Source organism: Melospiza melodia, chromosome 2 (genome assembly GCF_035770615.1).
Source record: "Melospiza melodia melodia isolate bMelMel2 chromosome 2, bMelMel2.pri, whole genome shotgun sequence".
Classification (NCBI taxonomy): domain Eukaryota; kingdom Metazoa; phylum Chordata; class Aves; order Passeriformes; family Passerellidae; genus Melospiza; species Melospiza melodia.
Genome location: NC_086195.1, coordinates 78,693,509 through 78,717,053, shown reverse-complemented (window position 1 = coordinate 78,717,053; position 23,545 = coordinate 78,693,509). Strand labels below are relative to the sequence as shown.

General features: G+C 39.2%; 1 protein-coding gene across 2 annotated transcripts; it reads left to right on the top strand.

The window, feature by feature from the left end:
- Positions 1 to 89: 89 nt before the first annotated feature.
- LOC134414414 (protein NPAT) lies at positions 90 to 23,260 on the top strand. Of its 2 annotated transcripts, none has more exons than XM_063148965.1 (18): positions 90 to 178; positions 3,230 to 3,348; positions 4,979 to 5,039; positions 6,498 to 6,570; positions 7,058 to 7,101; positions 7,820 to 8,053; positions 8,566 to 8,647; positions 9,674 to 9,806; positions 10,314 to 10,405; positions 10,489 to 10,576; positions 12,269 to 12,365; positions 12,801 to 12,932; positions 13,711 to 15,402; positions 16,626 to 16,741; positions 16,835 to 16,943; positions 17,999 to 18,056; positions 20,106 to 21,267; positions 21,962 to 23,260. In XM_063148965.1, exons 1-18 carry the CDS (start codon positions 142 to 144, stop codon positions 22,037 to 22,039), a joined length of 4,407 nt encoding a protein of 1,468 aa, XP_063005035.1. In that variant the 5' UTR covers positions 90 to 141; the 3' UTR covers positions 22,040 to 23,260. The 2 variants fall into 2 exon arrangements, with proteins under 2 accessions (XP_063005035.1, XP_063005034.1); XM_063148964.1 differs by having other exon boundaries at positions 8,563 to 8,647.
- Positions 23,261 to 23,545: the final 285 nt, after the last annotated feature.

Below are 23,545 nucleotides of genomic sequence, written 5' to 3'. Positions count from 1 at the left end.
ATGAGCGGCCGCGGCGGGTTCCGGCGGAAGGGGCCGGGCGCGGCGCTGGCTGGCGGAGTTTCCGCGCCTTCGCCTGGGTGGCGGGGCGGCCGGCTGCGCTCGGGGAGCTGCGCCCGCCCGTGCCCCGCTCCGCCTCGGGCCATGCTGCTGCCGTCCGACGTGGCCCGGCTGGTGCTGGGTGAGTGAGCCGGCAGGGACGGAGGGATGCATGGGTGGGGCGCGGACCACCGGCCGCGCCGGGAGGGCTCTGCCGGGCATTGTCAGCCGCCCAAGGCGCGGCGGGACGCAGCCGGCTTCGCCCTTGGTCCTCGGCAGCGCCTCTTGGTCCCCCCAGGCTGGGATTGTCACTGCCGGGGTTCGTACCGGGCGGTCCCTGGGCTGGCCCCGCCGCTCTCCGGCCCGGCCTCTGCCGGGGAGCGAGCGCAGCTGGCTCCTGAGGGATTCGGGTGCTGAGGGACCAGGCCGCTCCCCGGCCGTGCCTTGGGCTCGGCTTCTGCACGGCTCCGAGGAAACGTGGTGGTCCCCGGTGCCCGTCTGCGGATGGGAGCTGCTGAGCGGGGCTTGAACAGTTCCTGATTTCAGGAGGAGTCCGAGGGTGACCTGAAATCCCAGGGAAGGCTGCGTTAAGGGTCAGATGGTTTTTCTTTCCGGCTGTGTTTTGCTCACCTTAGAGGGTGCGCTAAAAGTTCAGGCGTGATCAGAGGCTGTGGAAAGCACAGCATAAGTGTGTTCAGGACACTGGCAGCAAACAGTGATTTTTTTAAATTACTTAATGCTTTGGATTATTTGGATCCTGTCGAAGGTGAGAGCAAATCGATGGTAAGCAAAATGTGACCCACATATTTCAGTCCCACACATAGTAAGAACCTATTGGCACAGGTTGCCAAGATTTCCTGGCAGCTTGCCCTGTGAGATTCAGTTTTCAGTTGTTCACAGTTTTTTAAAATCCAAAGCCATTAATCTCTTCTTCAGTGTTCCCCCAGCACAATTTCTTTTTAAATACTACCTGAAACGCTACTTGCTATTGTCTTGAGAAAATAGGCTAATAAGAGATGCAGTTTTTTTATTACTGTGAAGTAACAGGATTTTTAGAAGCTCTATGGACTGTAAAAGAACATTTGAATTCATACAAGTGAGATCTCCCATTGCAGTCTTCCAAGCAAGATTGGTGAAATCACAAGTTTCCAGGTAGAATATTTTTCTTATGTGCTTACCAGAGACTTGAAGATGTAGTACACAATCTTGGCATCATGTACACTGAGAGTGATCCATCCTATCTTGTGTCTGTTGTGGTGTGGAGCATGCGTCATGTCTGGGAAACCTCTGAGCAACCTAAGGGTGTAGAGCAGGATATTCCTTGTAACCATTTCTGTTCTCTAATAGGGATTCCTCTTCTGTGAGGCATCTCCGAATTTCAGTGCGTAAACAGACTTCCCAGTGCAGCTTTTCCATCTTTCTCCCTCAAGCTCCCCCCAAAATCTTTCTGGTGATGTGAAGGTTGATGAATATTTGTTCAAGAAACAAAGCTTAAATGTTAAGCTGAGCTCACGAACAGGAACATGCATAAGGACATTTATCTTTTCCTATTTGATAGAGTGAATGTGTCCTATGGGTTAGACATTTCTTAAGGTAGAACAAAATATTGAAGAATTTCCATATGTTCAAAAGATACATTACTTTTTGTGCCTTTAATTTGATTTGGCAACCTTAGGGATCACATACTCCTGTGTCATTATACAGTGTGTGCGCAGGCACTTTGGGCCAGCTGCAGAGGCATGATCAGCCTTTGGAATGCTTTATTACCAGGAAATTGGTGTGTGTAAAACGTGCCCAAGCATTCAGCCATCCCTTGTGATACTGTAGTAGCAGGTTCAAGAAAGAAAAATTGCAGCTTGTTGTGTTGGTGTTCAGGTGAGTTTGATTGTAAGAGCAGCCATACCAGCGCAGATCAGAGCTCCACCGAGCCTCATACCCCATCTACCCTGGACAGCAGGGAGATATCATTGTGTTTATGAGAAATACACATCCAGCCTCTTGTGGCTCGAGATTTTTCTAGAAAAATGTAATTGAAAGATTAAATAAGATATTCCTTATCCATCCCACTAATGTTTTCTGTCAGATAGGCCTGCTCATACATTGTGATTAAATTCACAGTGGTTATTCCCAGGCTGTGTTTAACTTTCAAGTTTGCCTACTTGTTGAAGACTTGAACAAGGCTTGCATGTTGGAAAGACTATTTGTTTTCTTCAGCTGTATTCAGATCTGCTGAAAGATACTTGTTTTCTTTTAAACTTAAAGGGTGCATTTTTCTTCATGAACTGAGGTAGACCATTTTGGGGGTCCATTGAAATAGATAATGTATATGTCCTGCATTGTTTAACTGGGCACATGGTTTATCTTACCCTTAAAACATTCCATGCTAAGCTCTGCTAAGAGCAAGAAAGAAGAAACCTTTTCTTTGTGGGTCTTTGTTCTAAAATCCTTCATTAGGATTGGTCCATTTCTATCTTTTAGTGTTTAAGGTGTTTGAAGATTAAAGCAGGGTATATTGATTAAAGCAGAATATATTTGATGAGGAACGGAATTTTGGAAAAAACTTTGTCAGTACATTTCCTGTGCTGATAATTACTGAGTCTTAGGGTGTAGAGAGCACAATTTGCATCTAGTACATCTATCCTAAATGAAAATTACTGTAAGTGAGGAGGGAAAAAACCTTTTTCTGTTACTAGTTTTTGTAAAATGCCAGTATTTTTAATAAATCTTATCCATTGTTGCAGCAGCTGTACAGGTTTTACCTCTTTTCAAACAGTACAACGTTTGGAGAATTACTCTCATAGCAATGCATTCTATTAACAAAATGTTGTAGATTTCTGGTGGAGTATCAAGTAGGGTGGTTCAGCCCATATGAGGGTTTGTTTGTCAGCCTTCTGAGCCAAGAACTTTTATTTTCTTGTGTGTACTAAAGATAGACCAAAATTTGTTCATATTGCCTCACTTTCAGTCTTGAATACTTTGTAAATACAGTGTAATTCCAATCTTTATTTTTTGCTCTTCTGGGTTTTAACTGTTAAATATCTGATAGGAACTTATGTATTTTCAAAATAACATAACTTTTCTTTTCTTACATATAAATTTTTATCTGATTGTTCTAACACTGTATCCAGCTTTGATGCCTATTGAGCAGAAGTAATGAATGAAATGGCAAAGTTTTCTATCTGATTTGTTGCAGGCTACTTGCAACAGGAAAATCTTCAAGCTACCTGCCATCAGTTTATTCTGGAAAGCTCAGATTTGAAAGAATATGCAGAGCACTGTACAGAAGATGGTTTTATTCCAGCCTGCTTGCTGGTGAGTTTGTATTTGCAAAGCAGAAAGTTACATTGTCTTGCATCCATGGAAAACAATATTGGGGATTTCTCACTGTAACAATTAATTCTCAAATGTTGCTTAAACTGTTTGATATTTGATTTGTTTAGTGTTTTTCATCCTATGATATTAACAGTTATTTGGTTTCCAGTATTTAAGCTTACTAAGAAACATTTAAACATTTAAGTGTGAAATATGCAAACTGAATTTGCAGATTGGTTTCAGCATATTATGCTTAGTCTGCATTTACAGCTTTGAGGTTGATTTATGGAAGGGTGTTCTTACAAGGGTTTTATTGATTTTAAGGCTGCTTTTGTAATTTACTGAAGATCACTTTCCTGTTCTAGACATGGCAGCCAATAATGTTCCATTTCAGGTACATTGTAAATATTTAGGTAAGACACCTCAGATTTGCCTGAGTCTGCCAAACTTTATTGACAAAAACTGTGTTCAGCCTCTCTGTTCAGTATCATATCCATTGTTCTGAGTGAAAGGCAGAATTTTGGGTGTGCATGAATAGTGTGCAGCTACATCTGTAGATACATGTGTAGGGCTAGAGCATAATTAGATAGTTTGCATTTTAAACAAATATACAAAATGGAATTTTTACTGCACTGTGCAAATTACAGGGTTTAGGTATTGCTGTGTATCAAACTTTTAGTGTTTATGTGTGTGTCCTGTTCATGTTTTCTGTTTCATTCTTCTAGTATGTTAGTTAATTTCATGGTCTGGGACTTTGTCCACAGTATTCAAAATTTGTGGAAGTTTTTTCTGAGATCCAAGGTCACTTTCTTGATGCACCTTTTCAAAACAGACTGTTGAATTTATTTCATTTACAAGTGTTCAGTCATCTGTACTTTGGTGTTAGGGAGCTGAGAACCAAGCTGTGGCCATCAAAAATTAGAAAACTTAAATGTAGATAGGTTATCCAGATTAATAAAGCTTTTTTATAATCATCCTTTTCACAGTAGAAATGTTTTTTCTATTATTCACATCAAAGTGATGTCATAGTATGTAAGACAGAATTCTTACTGCAGCTCAAATACTTGCAATAAAGGGCTCTATTTGTCATGTCTTGTAGAGTTCCCACTAGTAAACAAGAGAGGAAGGTACAGACAGCATAGTGGTAACTTTAAAAATTTAATTATCTTTGTGTAAGCTAAAATTACAGGACAAGTAAACATGATAAGAAGGTTAATTCTGTGTGACTGTTAAAAATTTTGCTTCAGACAGAGGTTCCTTCACATTTGCATCTTAGTGCATGTTTTTTTCTACAATGATATGTACTCATTAGTTACTGCTCATCAGTAAGAGACTAATGAGCATCATGCTGTTCATCATCTACTTTTCATGGGTTTATTCCATAATAAAAAAGGTGAGTGAAGGTCAGACAGCTCTAATTACCAGTGTTGTGCCTTGAGATAGAGTACTTGACATTTTGGGTACATAAGAGGATTTTAATCCATTGATGGCTCTCTCCCAAGTGCAGTCCCTGGTGCTGAGGGTCAGCATGGTGTAGAGTGCTAAAGAACTCGTTAAATATGATGTGCTACAGTAGATGAAGCAGAAGTTTTTAGTGAAAATTCTAAGATCAGTTGTTTTCTTTTTCCAGTCGCTGTGTGGAAAAAACTTGACAACTATTCTTAATGAATATGTAGCCATGAAAACAAAAGGTAAGCCTTCAGAATGAGATGTTGTTTTATTTTTATTTATCTCTTTTGACCTCCTTGAGGAAGAGGTGTATGGTCTAAGAGTAATCCCCCATTTAGGCTACAATTTGAAGGTTACCAAATTACACAGCCAACAGCCACTAGATCTAGTGAGGAAAAGTAATTGATTATCTTAGTTTGCATGTGCTAGCATATATTTTCACTTCAATTGTGAGCATTTTTATATCTCAAAAGCATAGAGATATAATAAAATGTGCAAAATGTATGGGTTTACGCTTGTGAAATTATATTGTTTATTGTTTATACTATCAATAGGATGGGGAGGTGCTTATCTCTCAGGTGACCAGCAACAGAATGAGAGAAAAATGAAATGCTGTGTCAGGAGAAGTTCAGATTGGATCTTAGGAAAGGGTTCTTCACTGAGAGAGTGGTCAGTCACTGGAACAGGCTACCCAAGGAGGTGCTCATGGCACTGAGCCCTGTCAGAGTTCAAGGAGAATCTGGACAATGCTTTCAGTCACATGGTTTGGAGTTAGGTAGCCCAGTGGGGAGGAGGAAGTTGGGCTCAATCATCCTTGTGGATCCCTTCTAACCTAAGGTATTCTGTGATTCCATGAAATAATCAGGAGGAGTCCTATGGTGTGACATATATCTTATCTTGTTTTTAAGATTAACTAAAATAGTTTCAGAACTACTTAATATTTTGTATGAATACTGTAGGCAGAGCTAAAGCATTTGCTGGTTTTTAAATTAGTTATCAAGCCTATGAATGTTTCCAAATCTTAGAGGTTTTTGATATCTGTTGTATTATCATATTTTAATGGTGCTTGGTATTAAAAATTATACATGGAACATTTCTGAACATTTTTTTCCTTTCACACTATCTTTGACAGAAATGGTAACTAAAACACAGATGTACTTCCTTCAAAATGCTTTGTACTTGGCATCTTGAAAAATTTAGTAAATTGAACTGTTTACTTATCTTTTCCATCACACTTCTAATGTTCTGTGCTTCAGAAAGACCAAATGTTTTTACCTGTTTGGGTCATATCATAAAATAAACTATTACTTTTAAAGGCCTGTCTGCCAGGTTATGATATTCAAAGGCACAAAAGTGACTTGGGAATATGAATGCCATTTCCAGAAGTGAGTTAGAGGGGTTATCATGGGTTAGGTTAGCCTGTGTTTGCTGAGGAGTCAACACCATGTGCAAATTCCACCAAGAATTATAGTCATTAATTCAGTTTCATCAAGGCTTCTAAACCAGAACTGTATCCATATCAATCTGAATTCTTTAAATTAGGAGTTAAGACTCTCTAACTAATAGAATATTAAGAAGGCAGCTAGGCATCTAAAGTTAGATGATGTCTGAAACACTCCATAATAATTATTTTGTGATTTTACTTTTCTCTCAGCATATATTGGTTTTGGGCATCAGTTTGTTTTTGTGGTTCATTTCAGAAACAACAAATGAGGTTCCAGCAATGATGTCATCTCTGTGGAAAAAATTAGACTATACACTTTCTCAGATCAGGTAATGTAGTGTTGAAATCAAGAAAGTAATATTTCATTCTGAGATTGAGTCCCTGTGTTGACCAACTCCCCTTATCATTGTATGAGAGTGGTTTAACTCTCTGTTTCCTTTTAGAGACAGTGAGAAAGATGGGTATGTTAGAGCTGATAGTTGAGCAGACATTTCAAGATTTTAAGGAGGGGCTAGCAAATAAGGAGGGCATTAGTGTAAGCATGTGATCTTCTTGTAGTAAAACAATATACTATGACTCATTTAGAATCTGATATCTTTGTGGTTACTTGATCAAAAATGAAACAGTAAGCTGTACTTGAAGGATCTGTGATGATTGTTGGAAAGAATAAAAAGAGCAATCAATGGATTTTTCGGAAGGAATTTGTGGTTAGGATCAGAGTGACATTAATCACGAGATAGGTAGTGTCACACCGTGTATGTAGCTGAGTGCTTCCATTATGCTCCATTCATTTCTGTCACTTGCTTTATTTTTTAGGAGCATGCAGAATTCAGATTTCAGATTTTCTTCTAACCAGAGGAGTAAGTAACTGAGTCAATTCCATGGGATCAGTAGGTTTTATGTTAAAATTACCTGTTTTGGCAAAAAATAGGGGCCTTCTGCAGCTGTCAGTAATGCCTGTCTGTTGTCTTCATTTGGGTCTGTGAAATACTTTAATGATCAGGAAAGGAAAATAAGAAAAGCTGAGCTTTTTGCAAGGGGCATAAATTCTCTATTATAGCATTTTCTCTGCTAAAAAAACAAAAACTTTTTTGGAAGTTTCCATGGTTAAAAGGTTTAAAAACTGCTGTTTCACTCCTGAAACTGCTGACTTCATTTGTGGTTCATAGATGAACTAAAACTGTATCTGGTCTAATTATAATGTGGTTGGATTTCTGTAGGAGGGGAACATAAAAACATATTACAGTCTTGTAGCATTTGTTATATATACAAACATATATCCAACTAAAATATAAAAACACACTTTTGTATCTAAAGTTGTTTCTTTCATTACAAAAGCTGAAAATGTGCTGTCAACAAAGAAAAATTGGTTTACTTAAAAATAAGTTGTTCTCTCTAGCATTTGTACTGTATAAGAAAAGAGTGTGTGAGATACAGATAGTGATTGTTCCCAGATTTGAGATTCACTGGATTGGGTGGTGTTCCATTGTTTGGATTTTTTTAAACAGATTTTGTGTGAATATCAGCTATTTTTAAAAATTCCTTTATCTTGTGTTTTCATCTTGTCTTTATTTCCAGTACGTACAAGAAGTGGAATTGTAGAAATGAAAAGACAGAGAATGCTTCAGCAGTCAGCTCCTGCAAACTCAGGACTGTTGTCAGTAGCCCATCAGTCAGGGCAGCAGAATTCCTCTTCTTCTGTTGTACCTCCTCAAGCAATTCACAGGCCAGCAATAAATCAAAGTATGCCACAGGCAAGACTGAGTACACTGTTTGTGAACCAATCACAAGCTCAAGAAAACAAGATCAACAGTAAGTTGCAAAAAGTTTTAAACCTTATTTTTCTGTGAAAAATCTATGGCTATCAATGGAAGTTTTCTAAAATTAGGGCTAATCATCTTCCACCAAAAAGTTCCAGAAAATTCATGCTTTGTTCTCCAGCTCTCCAGACTGGTTCAGGTGATTAAAAGAAAATAAGTGCCCAAAAGAGAGATGGCTCTTGCATACTTGCTTGCCAATGTGAGTTCAGAAATCAGAAGTGCATTAATTTGTGGTTATTCTGTTCTGTGCTCTCATCCTCACCCAAATAACTTGTTTCATCAGATAGGGATGATCCACATTAAGTGGATGTCTAGTTCAGGATATGTTTAAAAGGACTGGTCCTCATTTCCATGATAATACCAAATTCTTTTGTATGACTTTCCAGGAATTGATTAGAACATAGTAAGCAACATGTAGATCATGTAGTGCTTTAGCAGTGTCACTGGAGAAGGTGTTGGCATCATGACTTCTATTTTTGTTTGTTTTTTCCCTCTATAAAGCAGGAGGTCTCATACACATTCAGGTTCCAACATCACAAGAACGAAAGCTTCATTCAAACTTGCTTTCTCCAGGAAGGCGAAAAAGGTAAACAGGGATGTCTGCTTGGTTTTGGGTGGTTTTTTTGTTTAATTGTTTAGAAATTAGACAGTGTTCTAACCTTTAGTGTAAGTTTTCTTTAGTGGTGGAGTGTTTCAAATGTAAGATCTGCTGAGGTGGGCCAGTGTTTGTTTGTTGTTTCACAGAGGAAAGGAAGTCAAAGAGCTTACCAGTAGGCTGATAGGAGGCTTCTTTGGGTACACACTGTCTTTACTCCCCTACTAGACTTAGGCAAATAATCTTGGAGCTGAGACTTGGTGTTCCTTCCAAATGTCCTTTTCAATTATTAAAATTCTTAATATTGATAAAAATGTGCATTTAACTTCATAAAACTATTGAGTTGGGTAAATTTCGTCAGAAAAACATTAATATTTGCACTAGAAGTTGTGTGAAAAACTTCTTTTATACTAGTTTTGCATTTTTTATTCTCTGATTCAGATGTCTATTTTTCCCCAAGTCTTTCCTAATCTGTCTTGATTTTTTTAAATGTAATTTTAGTGCCCCTGCCGATAGATGTTTTCAGAAGAGCCTACACTGTCTCCTATAAAAACATTACTTTTCCTATTTATCAACTAAATTCTTACAGATCTTAAGATTTGTTTTCTTCTTTGAAAATAAGTGTTCCTTGAGAAGTCTTTGTTTTCAGTGGTAATGCCCAAATCTGATTGTGAGTTGCAGTTAATTAGGATCCATTAACTGATACCACCAGTTAGAGTAACAGGTAGTGGAGGGGCAGTAAATGCTGAATAGTGGGCATGGAATTCAGTTTGCCATTGAGCTGTTTACCTACAATCTCTAAATTTATAACTTCTCTAAAGGCAGACACAATAGATGCATAAGAGATGACAAAACAGGTACCAGCTTTTACTGCATTTTCAATATGTACTTAATTTTCTAGTGATTAAGATCTTTTGTTTGCTGAAGAGAAAGAGAAGCACTTGATTTACTCACCATTAGGTCTACTGTTTGCAATTTTCTCATAAACTGTGTCATAAATTGCCTGGAATGTTTCAGTGAATCTCAGAAGAGGAAAAACATTGCAACATCTGGACCTCTTTCAGCAGCTAGAAGTTCTCAGGACTCTGAAGAAGCAGTAGTAGAAAAAGAAAGTGAGCCCCTAGAAGAATTAATTGATGGTAACTTCCCAGTGAGTATATGCCTACAGAAGGTATTTACACTTAAGAAACAAAGTCAAACTCAAGAGAACTAATCTTTAACATGTTGTTCTTCCTGTTTTTTACAGAAATTACATTTAAAAGATAAATGTATTGGTTTGTATTTGAACTAGCTCTTGTGTGTACTAAATTCATAAAGTTGACATGGCTATGTAGAGTTTTGTTTTTCTTGGTTTATTTGCTTTGCTAAGATACCTGTAGGCTGTCAGAATACAGTAATTCTTCAGAGAATGGAAACCAGAAGGCACATTAAGCCTTGCTGTCCTTCGGGGGAGTAGAAGCACAGGAATGTTTTGGGTTGATTTTCATAGCAATGTAATGCAGTCACAGATGACTCTCTGTTATAAAAGTCTTCTCTCTTTGAATTGATTTTAAAATTATTTTTTACTGGTTAGTCAGAAAATTTCTTGTGATGTTTTTTGCTCCTTTTCTTGTGATGTTAAAAATAGAAACCTGACCACTTCAAAACTGTTTTCCAGCAACTGGTTATTGAAAATGCCAGAGAAAAGATCCTGAGCAGCAAATCTCTTCAGGAGAAGCTCGCTGAAAACATTAACAAAATCCTGGGGAGGTAATAAAAGGGACCTCTAAACTTAATATGTATTCTTATTAAAATTGTTTTTGACTTTTGAACTAATGATGTACGTGTTGCAGTGATGGCAGTGTTGCTCAGGCCCCTAAACAGACAGACAGTGGTCCCACAGAACAGGAGACTTCAATTGATGAAATCCTTGGACTTCAGGTAGGTGTAGATTGCCCTGATCACATTGTTTTTAGGCCCAGGCATGTGAGAATGATGGACCTATGCTGAACCTCTGACATCTGAGGATATTCTTTCCTCTTCCTATCCTTTCTTTTCTTGTTTCTTTTTGCAGCACAGCTGAGCCTCCCTGATGCTCCCCTCTGTGCAGGGGCAGCTCCCCTTGCAGAGGTGTGAACTCTGACCTTGTGTGGTGCAGGGCAGGGTCAGGGAGCTGAGCTGGCAGCACACTGGTGTCCTGCAGGAGCTTGTTTTGTGCCAGTTTTGCATTCTGAATTCATTCCCATGCCTGTCCAAGGCAGCAGAAGCATGCAGCAGGGTTGAAGCCAAGAGAGTGGGATTGATTCTGTCAGTAATTCGCTGGTCACCCTACACTCAGACTGGGTTTAAGAACTGCCTGCCTCTCACTCAATCTTTCATATCAGTAATTGGCTACCAGCTTCTGACTGGGGATCTAATCAATAGCCTTAAAGAAAAAAAAAATTTAAAATACCTTGCTGTCTCCAAATACATTTAATCTGGTCTGATTTTGTGATTTACTCCAAGATAACCATGAATCATTTAGTATAGCAAGAGAAATTATTTTTTGAGCCTAAATAATGATACTTTTTCTTCAAATTTTGTATTTTCTTGCTTTTGAAGGAAATGTGTGTTATGCTTCTACAAACTAAACATAATTATAGTGTTCTCTCTTCATTTTTCTGTATATCTCAAGCTGGCAATCATAGAATTAAAAAAGACTTCTAATGAGGGAAATTTCATAGCCTTCATGAGAAAGACAGGTGAGAGGCAGTTCCCTGTTTATGAAGTAGAGGTGTCTGGTTTATAAATGCTATTCTTCTGTTGCTTGGTGATTTTAGGTCAGTTGTCAAAATACAGAGCTACAAAGCTGTATTCACTCTTCTGAGCAGAAATAAAGCAGCTTCTTGGTTTGGTTGGAGCTGCTGAGACAAAATCAAGGATATGACGTGGAATATCCACCCTTAAAGGTGGAGATATGTATCAAAGGTTGGAGAGTGCTTAGAGGGTCTCCAGAAAGGCAGGAGAACTTTGTATTTAATCACTTGAGTATGTACTGGATACTCATTTTATTCCTGGGCGGCCACAGAACAAGAATCAGGAACTTTGGAGCACTGTCCCATGTAGCTGTGCTTTCCAAAATGCCTTCCACAAAGAAGTAGTTGGAGGCTGTAACATAGAACATGTAATTGGCATATGAAATAAAACTTCCATTTACTTAGTGTTGTCTTTTAGATATATAATATATTCAAACTTAAGAAATTAGGTTTAATTTGGGGATTTTTTTTAACCAGTGGTTTGTTGGTACAGGCTCACAGCATCCATACCACATGCATAAGCTTCCAGTGTAGCCTGAGATTTAGTCCTTCTTTTTGGTTAGTGGTGGCCATTATTTGGAGAATACTCCAGTACACACATGGTGGGGGTGATGTCTGACAGACATATTTGGGTTTTGGAGAACCTCATTTCTTCAACTTCAATCACTAAGATTTTTGAAATCTGTGGCAGAAATGTTCCCAGCATTATTCTTTTTGTTTCTGTGCTGAGCAGAAATAATAGAACTAAAAACAACCTGCAAAGAAAATGCTTCTTGTCTATTTTTCTTTTTAAGCTGTGGAAGTAACTAACAGTTCTGTATCTCGTGTCTTTTCTCAGGGTGAAATTCACATGTCAGAAGAGGCTATCCAGGACATTCTGGAGCAGACAGAATCAGATCCAGATTTCCAGGCTCTGTTTGACTGCTTTGATTATGGTAGGCTACATTGTACTCACTTGTGCTGTTACTGTAAAGCATCTTGAATGATGCGCTTTCCCAAGCATTGCTTGACAAGGCAAAGGAATTCAGCTGGCCTCTTTGCCAGAGAAATGACATTGGTATGCCTTAATACAGAATCAGATTCTTAGATACATTTATACACAGCTATAAAGTTGTGTGTAAGTGCAGCATTTTTCTGTGGCTGATATTCTGGGTTTGTGCTGGCTCAGTGATTATTTTCTTGCTGTTTTTTAGACACTCCAGCTCTGCAGGATGATAGTTTATACTTGTTTGCTGTTGTAAAATTTTCAGGGGTATCCTCACATGAACCATAAGGAGATCTTTACACTCTGGTTCATTTAAAAGGTAGTGATGACATACATGTAGAAAATTACATATTTAACCATTTTTCATGCTTTATTTTGAAAATAGGAAAGAGCAAGGTAAACAAGAACTTACCTGGTGGTATTTCTGGTCGGAATGGAGTGGAGAACGAAATCCTGGTGGCTGAGGATAGCCTGGAAACATTTGGAAGTTCTTTAGGAACAGAAGAAACTAACAGATGTATGGTTTTGTTTTGTTTTTTTTTTTCCCCTCTAAGATTTCTCTGTTAACTTTTCATTATGAAAATATTTTCAGACAATTTGTACATTTCGGAATTTTATTTTTTCGCTGGTAATATCCATGTGGACTTCTACATTGTGTGAACATACAGATACACCTGGCCTGTTACAAAGTTTCAATCTATTACATTTGACAGTAATCCCATCAGTGTACTTTAAAATTGTACTTGATAAGCTCCTTAGTGCAAGCAGGATGTCAATAAATGGATACTTTGCAGTGTCTATTGGAGAACACATAAAGAGAATATTTTACACCTAACCATATTAATCTTTTATCTCTATTCTGTAATGTATCTGTTAATTAATACACAAAAAGAGTCTTACTCTGGACAAAGGGGATGTTACTTTGTCTCCACCATTCTTAACAATAGTTCATAAGTAGCAGGTATTTAGTGAAAGTATATGAGCAGTAGAGCCAAGAGGTTTTTATCATGAGATGGTTTTTGTGCTTCTGGAAATCTGATGTAGTGACCTGAGATATTTACATGTATGTACTTACTACTAATGTGCAAACTGATTTTCCAGATTATCTAGTTTATTTTATATATGTATGTTTTTTATATATATTCCACTCAACTTGAATGTAAGGATGAGTAACATTATTCCCACTTAGTTTCATAGGAAATAGTTTTCCACTGAACTAGTAGTTATTTCTAAAATGCTCTAAAAGGATCATCTGCTCTAAAAATTATGGAACTGGTTTATTCTGTCTTTTGCAGGTGATAATTCTAGAGAACCACTATCCTGTAAAGGCTTTCAGTTAGGAGAAGTATCATGTGCCTTGAAGACCAACATTAATGATGATGATATGGCTAAGAAAAGTCCAGCCAGTGAACAGCTGCATGGAAACTGTAGACCAAGGAAGCAGACTGAGGAACTTACAGCCATTACCCCTGAACACATCAGAGAGCATGAAATTGCTTTTGACTCGGTGTCTGATTTGACTGAACCTAACAAGAGACCAAGTTCTGACAGCAAATGTAACGAACAGTGTGCAGACACTTACATTACAAAAGAGTCATCTACATTAGTATCTGAAAGTGAGAGTGCTATGGAAATTGAAAAAGGCCCACCAAGTGATATTTCTCAAAGTAGTCCTAATTTAGAATACGTTCATTCTGGTACTTCACAGATTCCTTTGATTTCAGTGGCAGAGAATACTATAGCTGGTGAAAACAAAACTGATTCAGGAAGTAAATGTCCATTATCACCAGATACATCACTGTCTGAAAAAAGACTTCCTGGAAGCCCTTCTGATGGGGGCCCTGGCCACAGTGCACTGCTGAGAAGAAACAACTCCTCCATTTCTAGCCCACTGGCAGATGTAGGAAATGAACAGACTGTAACCAGTGATCCAGATGCCTTGCCTGGTGTTTCAGAGAACTCCAGCCACCCCTCTAACCATCAGGACCAGAGCACACAGGCAGACTGTGCTGCGGGATCTGTGGTGGACATCACAGATCTTGACAAAACAGAGCTACAGCTTGAAGTTGTTGATACATCTAACAAAACTTACTCAAGTGATCAGCATACACTTGATAAGCCTTGTAAGAAAGATTTTAACCTCCCTTCAGAACTGCCAAACACAGAGGGAACACAAGGGGAGATGCAAGAACCTTCATCTTCTACAAAAGTAGACACTGATAATTTATATTTCTCATCTGGTAATAATGCATGTACAGACATTTCTGTAGTATCCACTGAAAACAATCTTACTACCTCTGAAATATGCCACTCTCCTCTCCCTGAAACTGCATCCTCAGCAGAGGAGTCAGGTACTGAGGCCAAAAGTATAAGCAGTGTATCTTCTAGTAGTCAACCAATGGATGTTGATCCTTCTAATATAATGTCCCTCAAGATCATCATCAGTGATGATCCCTTCATTGCATCAGACACAGAGTTAAATAATGCTGTTTCCAGCATCACAGGAGAAAATTTGCCTACTATAATATTGTCATCTCCAGCCAAATCCCCAGCCAAAACCCCAGGCCTGCCCAAATGTCTGACTTCGGAAGACACAGAAAAAAATGTGGATTCAGCTCTGGCAGAGCAGAATCTTCTCGTGCTTAGACCTAAGGATCCTGTGGTGACCTCGGTTAACACTCAGAATGAAGACTGCTCTGGCTTTTCAGTTGCAAGTTCAACTCATCTTTCCAACGAAGGGGGATTTATACAGTTGATGCCAGCCACGAGCACAGCTTTTGGGAATTCCAGCAACCTTTACATAGCCACGTGTATGACTGATCCAGCAGCCTTGGGTGCAGCTGTAACACCATCAAATGTGGTTGTATTGCCTGGCAGTTCTATGCCCCTGGCCTCCCAAGCTCCAGCTGTACAGCAGTTGCGGACTCCTCCCAGATCCAGCAATACATTTCCAGCAAACCAGACTGTCTCCCCAAACTTCCCACAGGGTAATCTCATTATTAGAAAAGTACTGAAAATGTGGTGTTTGGTATTTTTGTTTTTCCACTAAGTAAACATTGAAAGTAAAACCATTTTTAAATTGCTCTGTCTGGCACTTGCAAATATCCAGGAGTTACTTTTTTTTTAGTATATTAGTTGCTAGTAGAAATGAAATAAAACTACCTCTATGAGAAGTCATTGATCAGGCTGCTTTGAATAAAATAAAAGCTTCATATTTCAGAAGCTGAACTGATAAAATTTTAGCAGCATTAGATGTAGTAAACATACTACTTTGGTTTACATTGGAAAGGATTCCATTACTTTGGCTAAATAAAACAGGTTTTTATTTTAATAAGATTCCAGTTATAAGTGCAATGCTCTATGTTATAGGTATCCATATTTTGTGTAGATAACTGGGTAGATGTATCTAGTCCTTCCCAAGTCACTTTCTTGGTTTTGTTTCATATTTCAAAACCTAGTCTGCATTAGAAGTATATTTAAGTAAACATGAAAGTGTAACATTATTTCTTTCCATGATTTAATATCTATACAAGCATTTTTATTACTACAACAATAAACATCTTGAGTGCTTTTTGAAATGAAAAAACAGCTATAAACCAGCTGTAATCACCACATTTAGATTTCTTTCAAAAACTATGAACTTTTTTGCAGTTACCTTTGAATTTCTGTGTGTAGTCATTTAATTGAGAACAGCGACCAGTACATGCAAGGTCTTAGGGTGACAGCCTTTTCTGCCATTTGATTTCTTTATGTAACTCTTACCTTCAATGCTTTTGTCATAGAGAGAGGAACAGTTTCCTTTCACTTTTGAAAATATTCTTCCACTTTTCAGTTAATGTGCCAGGATAGTTTCCATATTTTATAATTCCCATATATCTGGCAGCTAAATATGATATTTAATGTTACTTTTACTTTTATGAATCACTTTAATTTAAAGTTTAAATGTTAAGATAGGTTTATCATACTTTATTTTGAGCTACCTCTTACAAAGGAAAACAGACTTTAACTAAAGAATGCCTTATAAACTAAAAATAAAACTGGTGCTTACCCTGTTTTCGAGTAGTGATCTATAGCAAAGGACAGTGAAGTTTTTGTAAAAATCCAGAGCTGTTCTTGCCACGGGTTTTGACCACAATGATTTTAAGAAGCTTTTCTTTTTACTGAAGTATTTTTAGTTTCTGTACAATCTTAACACTTTGGTATTTTTTAGGTTCTGCCATTATAATTGCATCTCCAGTGCAGCCAGTTTTGCAAGGAATGGTGGGAATGATACCTCTCTCCGTAGTAGGACAGAATGGAAATACGTTCTCAGCACCTGCCTGCCAGGTAGCACATCACAAATAAAGATTTTCAAGATTAAAGCTGCAGTGATAAGAAGTGCTTTGGTAAATTGTAATAGGATATTTTGATTCTTTCAAGGTTCTTCACATGCCTGTGGCTAATCCAGTGTGCAATGGAAGTGTCCCAAAGCTTCCCATCCCTCCCAAATCACAGAAGATTCCTGGAGCAAGAAACAGGAATACTACAGGTGCCTGCCTTGCGTTCTTGAGAGGGGCAGAAGAAAAGCAGAGGGTTCTAAGGACAAGTCAGTTCTAAGTAAAAAAAGTTTTATAAATATCTCTGCTTCTGTTCCTGGCAGCTGCTGGGCTGTCATGAGAGAGGTCTGTACCTCCAGTTAGTGACTCTTGTTTGGGCAGTTTACAGAGAACTTCCAACATATGACATAATTCCAGTTTTTGTATCAAGCTTATTTCCAAAATGTAATGTTTCAAGGCTCTCAGGCAGTTTTAGAAGTTTACTTTTCTTTATGTTTCTGGTTATTTTTCATCTTGTTGGTTTTAAGTAGTTTACTGCTGCCATTGGAACCAAGCCACATAGTAATGAAGATATTAGAAGAGTCAGCAGTTCTAAAATTTTATTAATGAAAAATATTTATTAGAAGTGTTGGATGTTTATATAAAAAATACACTCTACTACCTGTTCTCCTTTTGCCCTTTCAGGCATATGCTTCTGTATATTCTTTTCATTGCGACCTTGCTTCTTTAAATTGTTAATTGTAACAAGACTGGAGTTATGTTCCTTTCTCAGTGTTGAAAAGGGGTATAGAAAAATAATTGAAAATAGAAACATGGAGTTATAAGGAAAACTTGTGCTTTAGCTTATGTGCCTTTTTAAAAAAGAGTAGGCTTGCACATAAAAATGAAAATAGAATGAAATTTCAAATTAAGATAAAATCTAGGATTGTATCGTTGCTTGCATTCTGGTTTGCTGATGGATAGCTGAGAGTTCCCTGAGTTAATTTCCTGCTATGTGGAAATCCCCACTGTGCATTTTGAAGTCCAGGGTAGTTTTTTTTGTCTTGGCAGGGCTGTGCGTTATCCAAGTGTAGGCAGCAAGCTTCTTCTTTGTTCTTAGTTGGAGACCTTTGCTGGTCTACTAATTAGTGAAGTTTGAAGTTACAGTATACTGTGGAGTTTGTTGCTGGGCTTTTCTTTATTGGTTCTCTGTCAGGTGAAATGTCATTGCACTAAAACTGTGAAATTATTTACCTATCATTCATTAACACTTCATCTCTTGTTCCAGGAAAACTGGTACCAAGTGTAGCTGAGCCTTTGAGCCATGCAAATCCTCGAACACAGAGGTCAGTAGTGCTAAGTATTGAAACTTGCTTTCTTTTTCTTGTTGTGAATTTTTCTATCCAGTATTGGTGAAGAGAGGAGCTTTTTTTAGTAGTGGCATAAGCAGTACCCCCTTTCTTGCTGCCTGTCTGCTAGGAGTATCCATACAGATGTGTGCTGGGACTGTGCTAGAATTGTCTCGTCAGTGTTTCTGTGTTAATTTTGTACAGCTTTGTCTTCATTGTCTCCTGTCTCAGTTGTCAAATAAAAATTATTTGAGCAGAGTCTAAGCTAGGAGAATTGCCTGTTACATTTACTGGGAGATGATTTAAATGACTAAAACCTTTGTTTCTTCTTTTCACATGAGTGGTACTCATGGTTTTGTAGTGTAGTCTCATTCTCTTTGACGTCCAGTAGAGATCCAGTAGAGTGTATAAGATTGGGTTCTGCATCTGTATTTCAGCTGTATAGATTAGAACTCTGCTTGATCATTTAAAAATGAGAACTGAATGCAAGGTGAGGACAACAGCATGCTAACTTTATGTTGATGAGAATAACTTAATTTCTTGGGGTAGGCACTAGTTTTCTGTTGGGCAAATGAGAGAAGGAAGCAAGGCTGCAGTAGTAACTCTCCTCACCATTAATGGACTTCTGAAAGAAAAGGATTTTGGAATGAGCAAAACAGTGTAGGAGCAGATCAGAAGCTCAATTTAAATATAAGAGGTGAAATGATCTTTTATTGGAAAAATATCACATACTTAAAAAAAACCTACCTCTTTAGAGCGCACTTAAAATGTTGGAAAAGTGGAGATAAAACAGGACCATTAAAGTCAACTTATTAAAAAATCCCAACCATACATCAAGTTATACCATATACCTGCATGCAAAAAGTACTGATTTAAAAAAAAAAAAAACACAGAAGCAAGATCTTGGATAATACCACTTCAGTAATTCAGCTTTCTGTTATCTTTAATTGATCTCTAGATGTATGTTTTGCATAGCAAAGAGAGCAAAATCCTCCCTGCAAAGAGGTGTAATTTCTTATTTCCACTTTATATCCTCTGTCTCATCTCAAATTTCATGGAAATACAACAAGCTGCTACCACTCAGACCTTTTCTGCCATTTCAAAGGTACCAAGTTAGCATCCCAAAAACTTGACTTTTCCTCTTAGAAATCATAGAGGGAGGTGTGCAGGGAGATGCAGCATAAGCCAGGCAGAGGGCACAGACAGAACAGTGGCATGAGCTGACAGAGCAGAAGCACTTTTCTTTCCACAGTGCAGTGGTGGCTTTTTCACATGATGGGGCAGGTTGTCAGGTGGAGACCACACCCCAGGCACTTTGGATGTTGTTGTCCAGATGCCCACCAGAAGCTTTTTGTCCTGCTCAGTGTCCCCATGCACAGCAAGTGCATAGGGAAGAGTACAAGGCACACATGTGATTACATTGTCCAATATATTCTGGCAGCCTCTTAGGAATTTCAGCTCCAAGGATCCCAGAGCCATAAGTAGTATTCTGGGAGGGGCTGTCCTGTCATGAATGCACTCAGTTTCTTTTTGAAGTCAAGTAAACTACCAATATCCCAAGGTAAAAAAGTTCCCAGGTTTAGTTACATGCAGTGTTCAGTGTCCTTGTTGTGTTTTGAACCTAATGCCAGTGTTATTTCATGCCCTTAGTTTTTCTACTGGAAGAAAAGCAGCAGATAGTGTCCTTTTTGTGAGCTTCCTTCAGAGCTCTGTTGCATTTCCCCTCTGTGATCTCTCTTCCCAGGCTGAAGAGCCCCAGCCTACCTAATTGTTCAGTGTGCAGACTCTGTTTGATACCTTTTTGCCAAGAAAGCCTTCTCTGAGCTTTCTGCAGTTGTCATTCCTTACTCTTGGTCTTTATAAAAGATAAAATTGTATTTTATTGTATTTTAGTGTATTTTATAGTGTATTTTATTGTTGATCAAATACTTGTATTTAGGCTGGAGAGAGCTTTTCAGAGGGATGTGTGGGGACTTCCAGCCAGCTGAAGTTAACTTGCCTAGTAAGAATAAACACATCAGTGAAATGTTTTCATCTCGTTTTCAGGGCTGGAAATTGCGACAAGCTTACCAGTGCAGAGGCAGGAAGGAAAGTGGAAGAGAACTTACCTGTTGCACCAGCAGAGAGCACAAGCTCAAATCCCAGACAGAGTGAGAGTCACAGGAGAGTGCTTTGCTTTGATAATGTCCTACCCACTCCAGGAGGAAGCACCCAAATTCAGCCTCCTAAGAGCTCATCCCAGAAAGAAAGAAACGAAAGCCCTTCATTTGCTGTTGACTCTGCGTGCTCCTCTGCTAAGGCACAGGTACCAAAGAGAGACAAAGACAAAACATTGCCCCGAATTCTGTGTAGGCCAGAAGTTGGCAGCAACAGAGGCGCATCTGCAAAGGAGCCACAGCCCGAGCGGAAGGCGGCAGCTGCAGGGCTTTCGTTAGATCCCTTCCACAAGACGACAGCAAACAAAGAAAATGAGCTACGAAGGGACACTGATGAAAAGCAGAAGAACCAGGACACTGCCAAACTCTCAAACGGCCAACAGAGCGTTGCCTTATGGAATGAGAAGACAGTTGCTTCGGTACAAGAGCTGAACAAAAAGCAGGGGTCGCTGTCAGCTGGGGCTGGCAGCTGCAAATCGTCGGTGTCTGTGGCGTTGTCCTCGAAGGAGCCCAAGCGAGAAGCTACGAAAGCTTCCGGCCAAGGCCTGGGCCTGTCCAGCCCCTTTGGCAAGCAGTGTGTGGAGATGCTGCAGGACATCCAGTGGCAGAGCCCCGCCGCCAAGACCGCCGAGAACGGAGAGCTGCCGGTGCCCCGCACGCCGTCCGGAGTCGGGGACAGGCACGCGGAGGACACGACGGACAGCGTGCGCACGCCCACGTGCCGGCGCTTCGCGGAGGAGAGCGGCACGCCGCGCATCATGGTGCCGCCCGCCACGCCCGACCTGCCCGCCTGCAGCCCCGCCAGCGAGACGGGCAGCGAGAACAGCGTCAGCATGGCCGCGCACACCCTCATGATCCTGTCGCGCGCCGCCATCGCCAGGACGAGCACCGCCACCCCCCTCAAGGACAACACCCAGCAGTTCAGGGCTCTCAGGAGCACCGTCAAGAAAAGGAAACCCGAGGACTTGAATGAGGGCGAGAGAAATTCCCGTTCTGCAAATAGAAAAGAGCTTCAGAGCTCTCCAACGCCATGCAAAAAAAAGAAAATCAAGGCAAGTACAAACATCTACTTCTTCCAGTTAAAATTCTAAATATATATAAGGTGCCTTCATGTGTATGGTTTGTAATGGAAGGGTTCAGAGATGCTATTGCAAATCCCTGGCATCCTATTTAGACTTTTTCAGTTTTTCCAACTTTGCCTCTTGAGCATACTCTGAACTAAGCTTGAAGATTGGTTTAGTCTTCAGATACATACAAGTAACTCCTACTAACTCTCTAAATAGGTATCAATGACAATTACGTTATTTCTCCTAAAACATGAATGAGTTTCTAAATTCCAAGTTTTTAGGTGGAATGTAGGAATTAAGCCAAACTCAAAGTAGGTCTTACTAGAATTCAGGCTGCTCTTGAATCCTTGTTTAGTACCATTGGATTTGAGGATTTAAAGGCAAATAGCCAAGGTGTGAGACACAAAAAGGTGTCTTTGCATGTAAATAACCAAAAAGCAGTATAACTTTATAATTCCCATACTTCTAGCATGCTCCTGAAACAGAGACTGGAAAATGCTCTATTTCATAGAGGGGGGCACATGGGAAGGGCACATGGCAGTGTCTTGAGTTCTGGGGGAGATTTGTGCAGGGATGGGTGGATGGGTGGATGGGTGGATGGAGAAAAGAATGCTTGCAGACTTGTCAGTTTCCCTAGATTCGTTGTATTTAACACAGTTGTTACTTTCCTCTCCTACAGAAAAAGAAGCTCCCAAATTCTTTTCCAGCAGGAATGGATGTGGACAAGTTCTTGTTGTCTTTGCATTACGATGAATGAATAAAAAGAAGTTGAAGTGAGGCCATCTGAAGCTCAGTGGAGCAGTGCTGAGGTTTTGCATGGGAAGAGAAGCTAACTCTAAAGGGCAAGTTGCACTTTCAGTGCACTGAAGTTTCACTTTATAGCAAAGTCGTGCTGATTCTGAAGCAGGTTGCAAAGTGTAAATATCATTGAGTTGGTATATGTTTATTTTTGAAAAAGCACTTGCATAATTATAGAGCCATTTAAATTGCAAAACTGTAAATTTGTGTAAATGAAATGTAAGAAAGATTGTACATTTCCTGTTAGACCATGTTGTCTGTGTTCTGCTGCTTTCTCTACTTACCCCTCTGAAGCACTCAGCCAGTGTGTGAAAAGGTGGTGTTTGTCACTCACCACTCTAAGATGGGGCAGCTACCTTGGCCACTTCTCATTGTTTTGTTGAATCTGAAAGGACTTAAATATTCAGCTCTAACTGTGCTCACACTGTCATTTCATCACTGTCAAGCCCATGTTGTAAGGCTTTGAACAAAAGAACAAAAATAACAATAGCTAACCATAAGGCCAGTAAAACCTCAAAAAGCATTTCTCATCTGGTGGAGCTTTTTCCCAGCCAGTCATTCAGAAAAGAACTTTAATTTGTACAGGCCTTCTCTGTTTACAGTATTTGCTGCTGAATGTCATTCAAATGCAAAAGCTGTTTTTAAGCAACATATTTTTTGTGTGGGGTCATCCCTCAGTATGAATACTTCAACTGAAGCAACAGCTAAACAAGAATTACAGTGTGTTCTAATGTAAAAGTCAATTCCCTCACCTTTCATTTGTACTGCTGAGAAATTGTATTATCTAACTCTTAAAATTTTAGCCAGACATGGAAGGATTTGCATCTCATTTTTCTGTTTAACATACAGATTGTCATAGCTATTACACATAGCTAAACTCTCCAAAAGGGGTGCAGGAGGAGCTCAGCCTACATTTGGCTGAATGAGCACACCTTTCTCCAAAACTACAGAATTTTCTTTACTGGTATTTCTTGTTCTCAAATTGTTGACATCTTTAAAAAAAAAAAATTGCAAGTTTTCTTGAAAGAGATCTGTACAGCAACAGGGCAATGTTTCAGATACAATACAAGGATTCCTAAGGAACCAAGATTATGCAGTAGATGTTTATATTAAACCCATCCAGTAACTAAATACTGCATAGCATTTACAGCTTGAATAAATATTTTTGTTTTAATAAAAAGTTGTCTGTCTTGCTTAATGTTTTTAATTTTAATTAAGAGTCCAGTATTAAACACTAAGTTCTAATTGCAATTGTCAGAGGGACTAGGGCAGGCAAGCACCAAAACTGTCTTAAGCAGAAAATGCTTAATAGTGATGGTGACACTTCAAATTAATTTGCTGTTTGAGACCGAAGGTAACTCTTGCTTGGGCCATCCAATACCCACCACAATGTTTCGGCTCAGGCACTCTGGTTCTAATGAAGATGTGAATTATCCATCACTTTCATAAGAAAAAAGTATCTTCA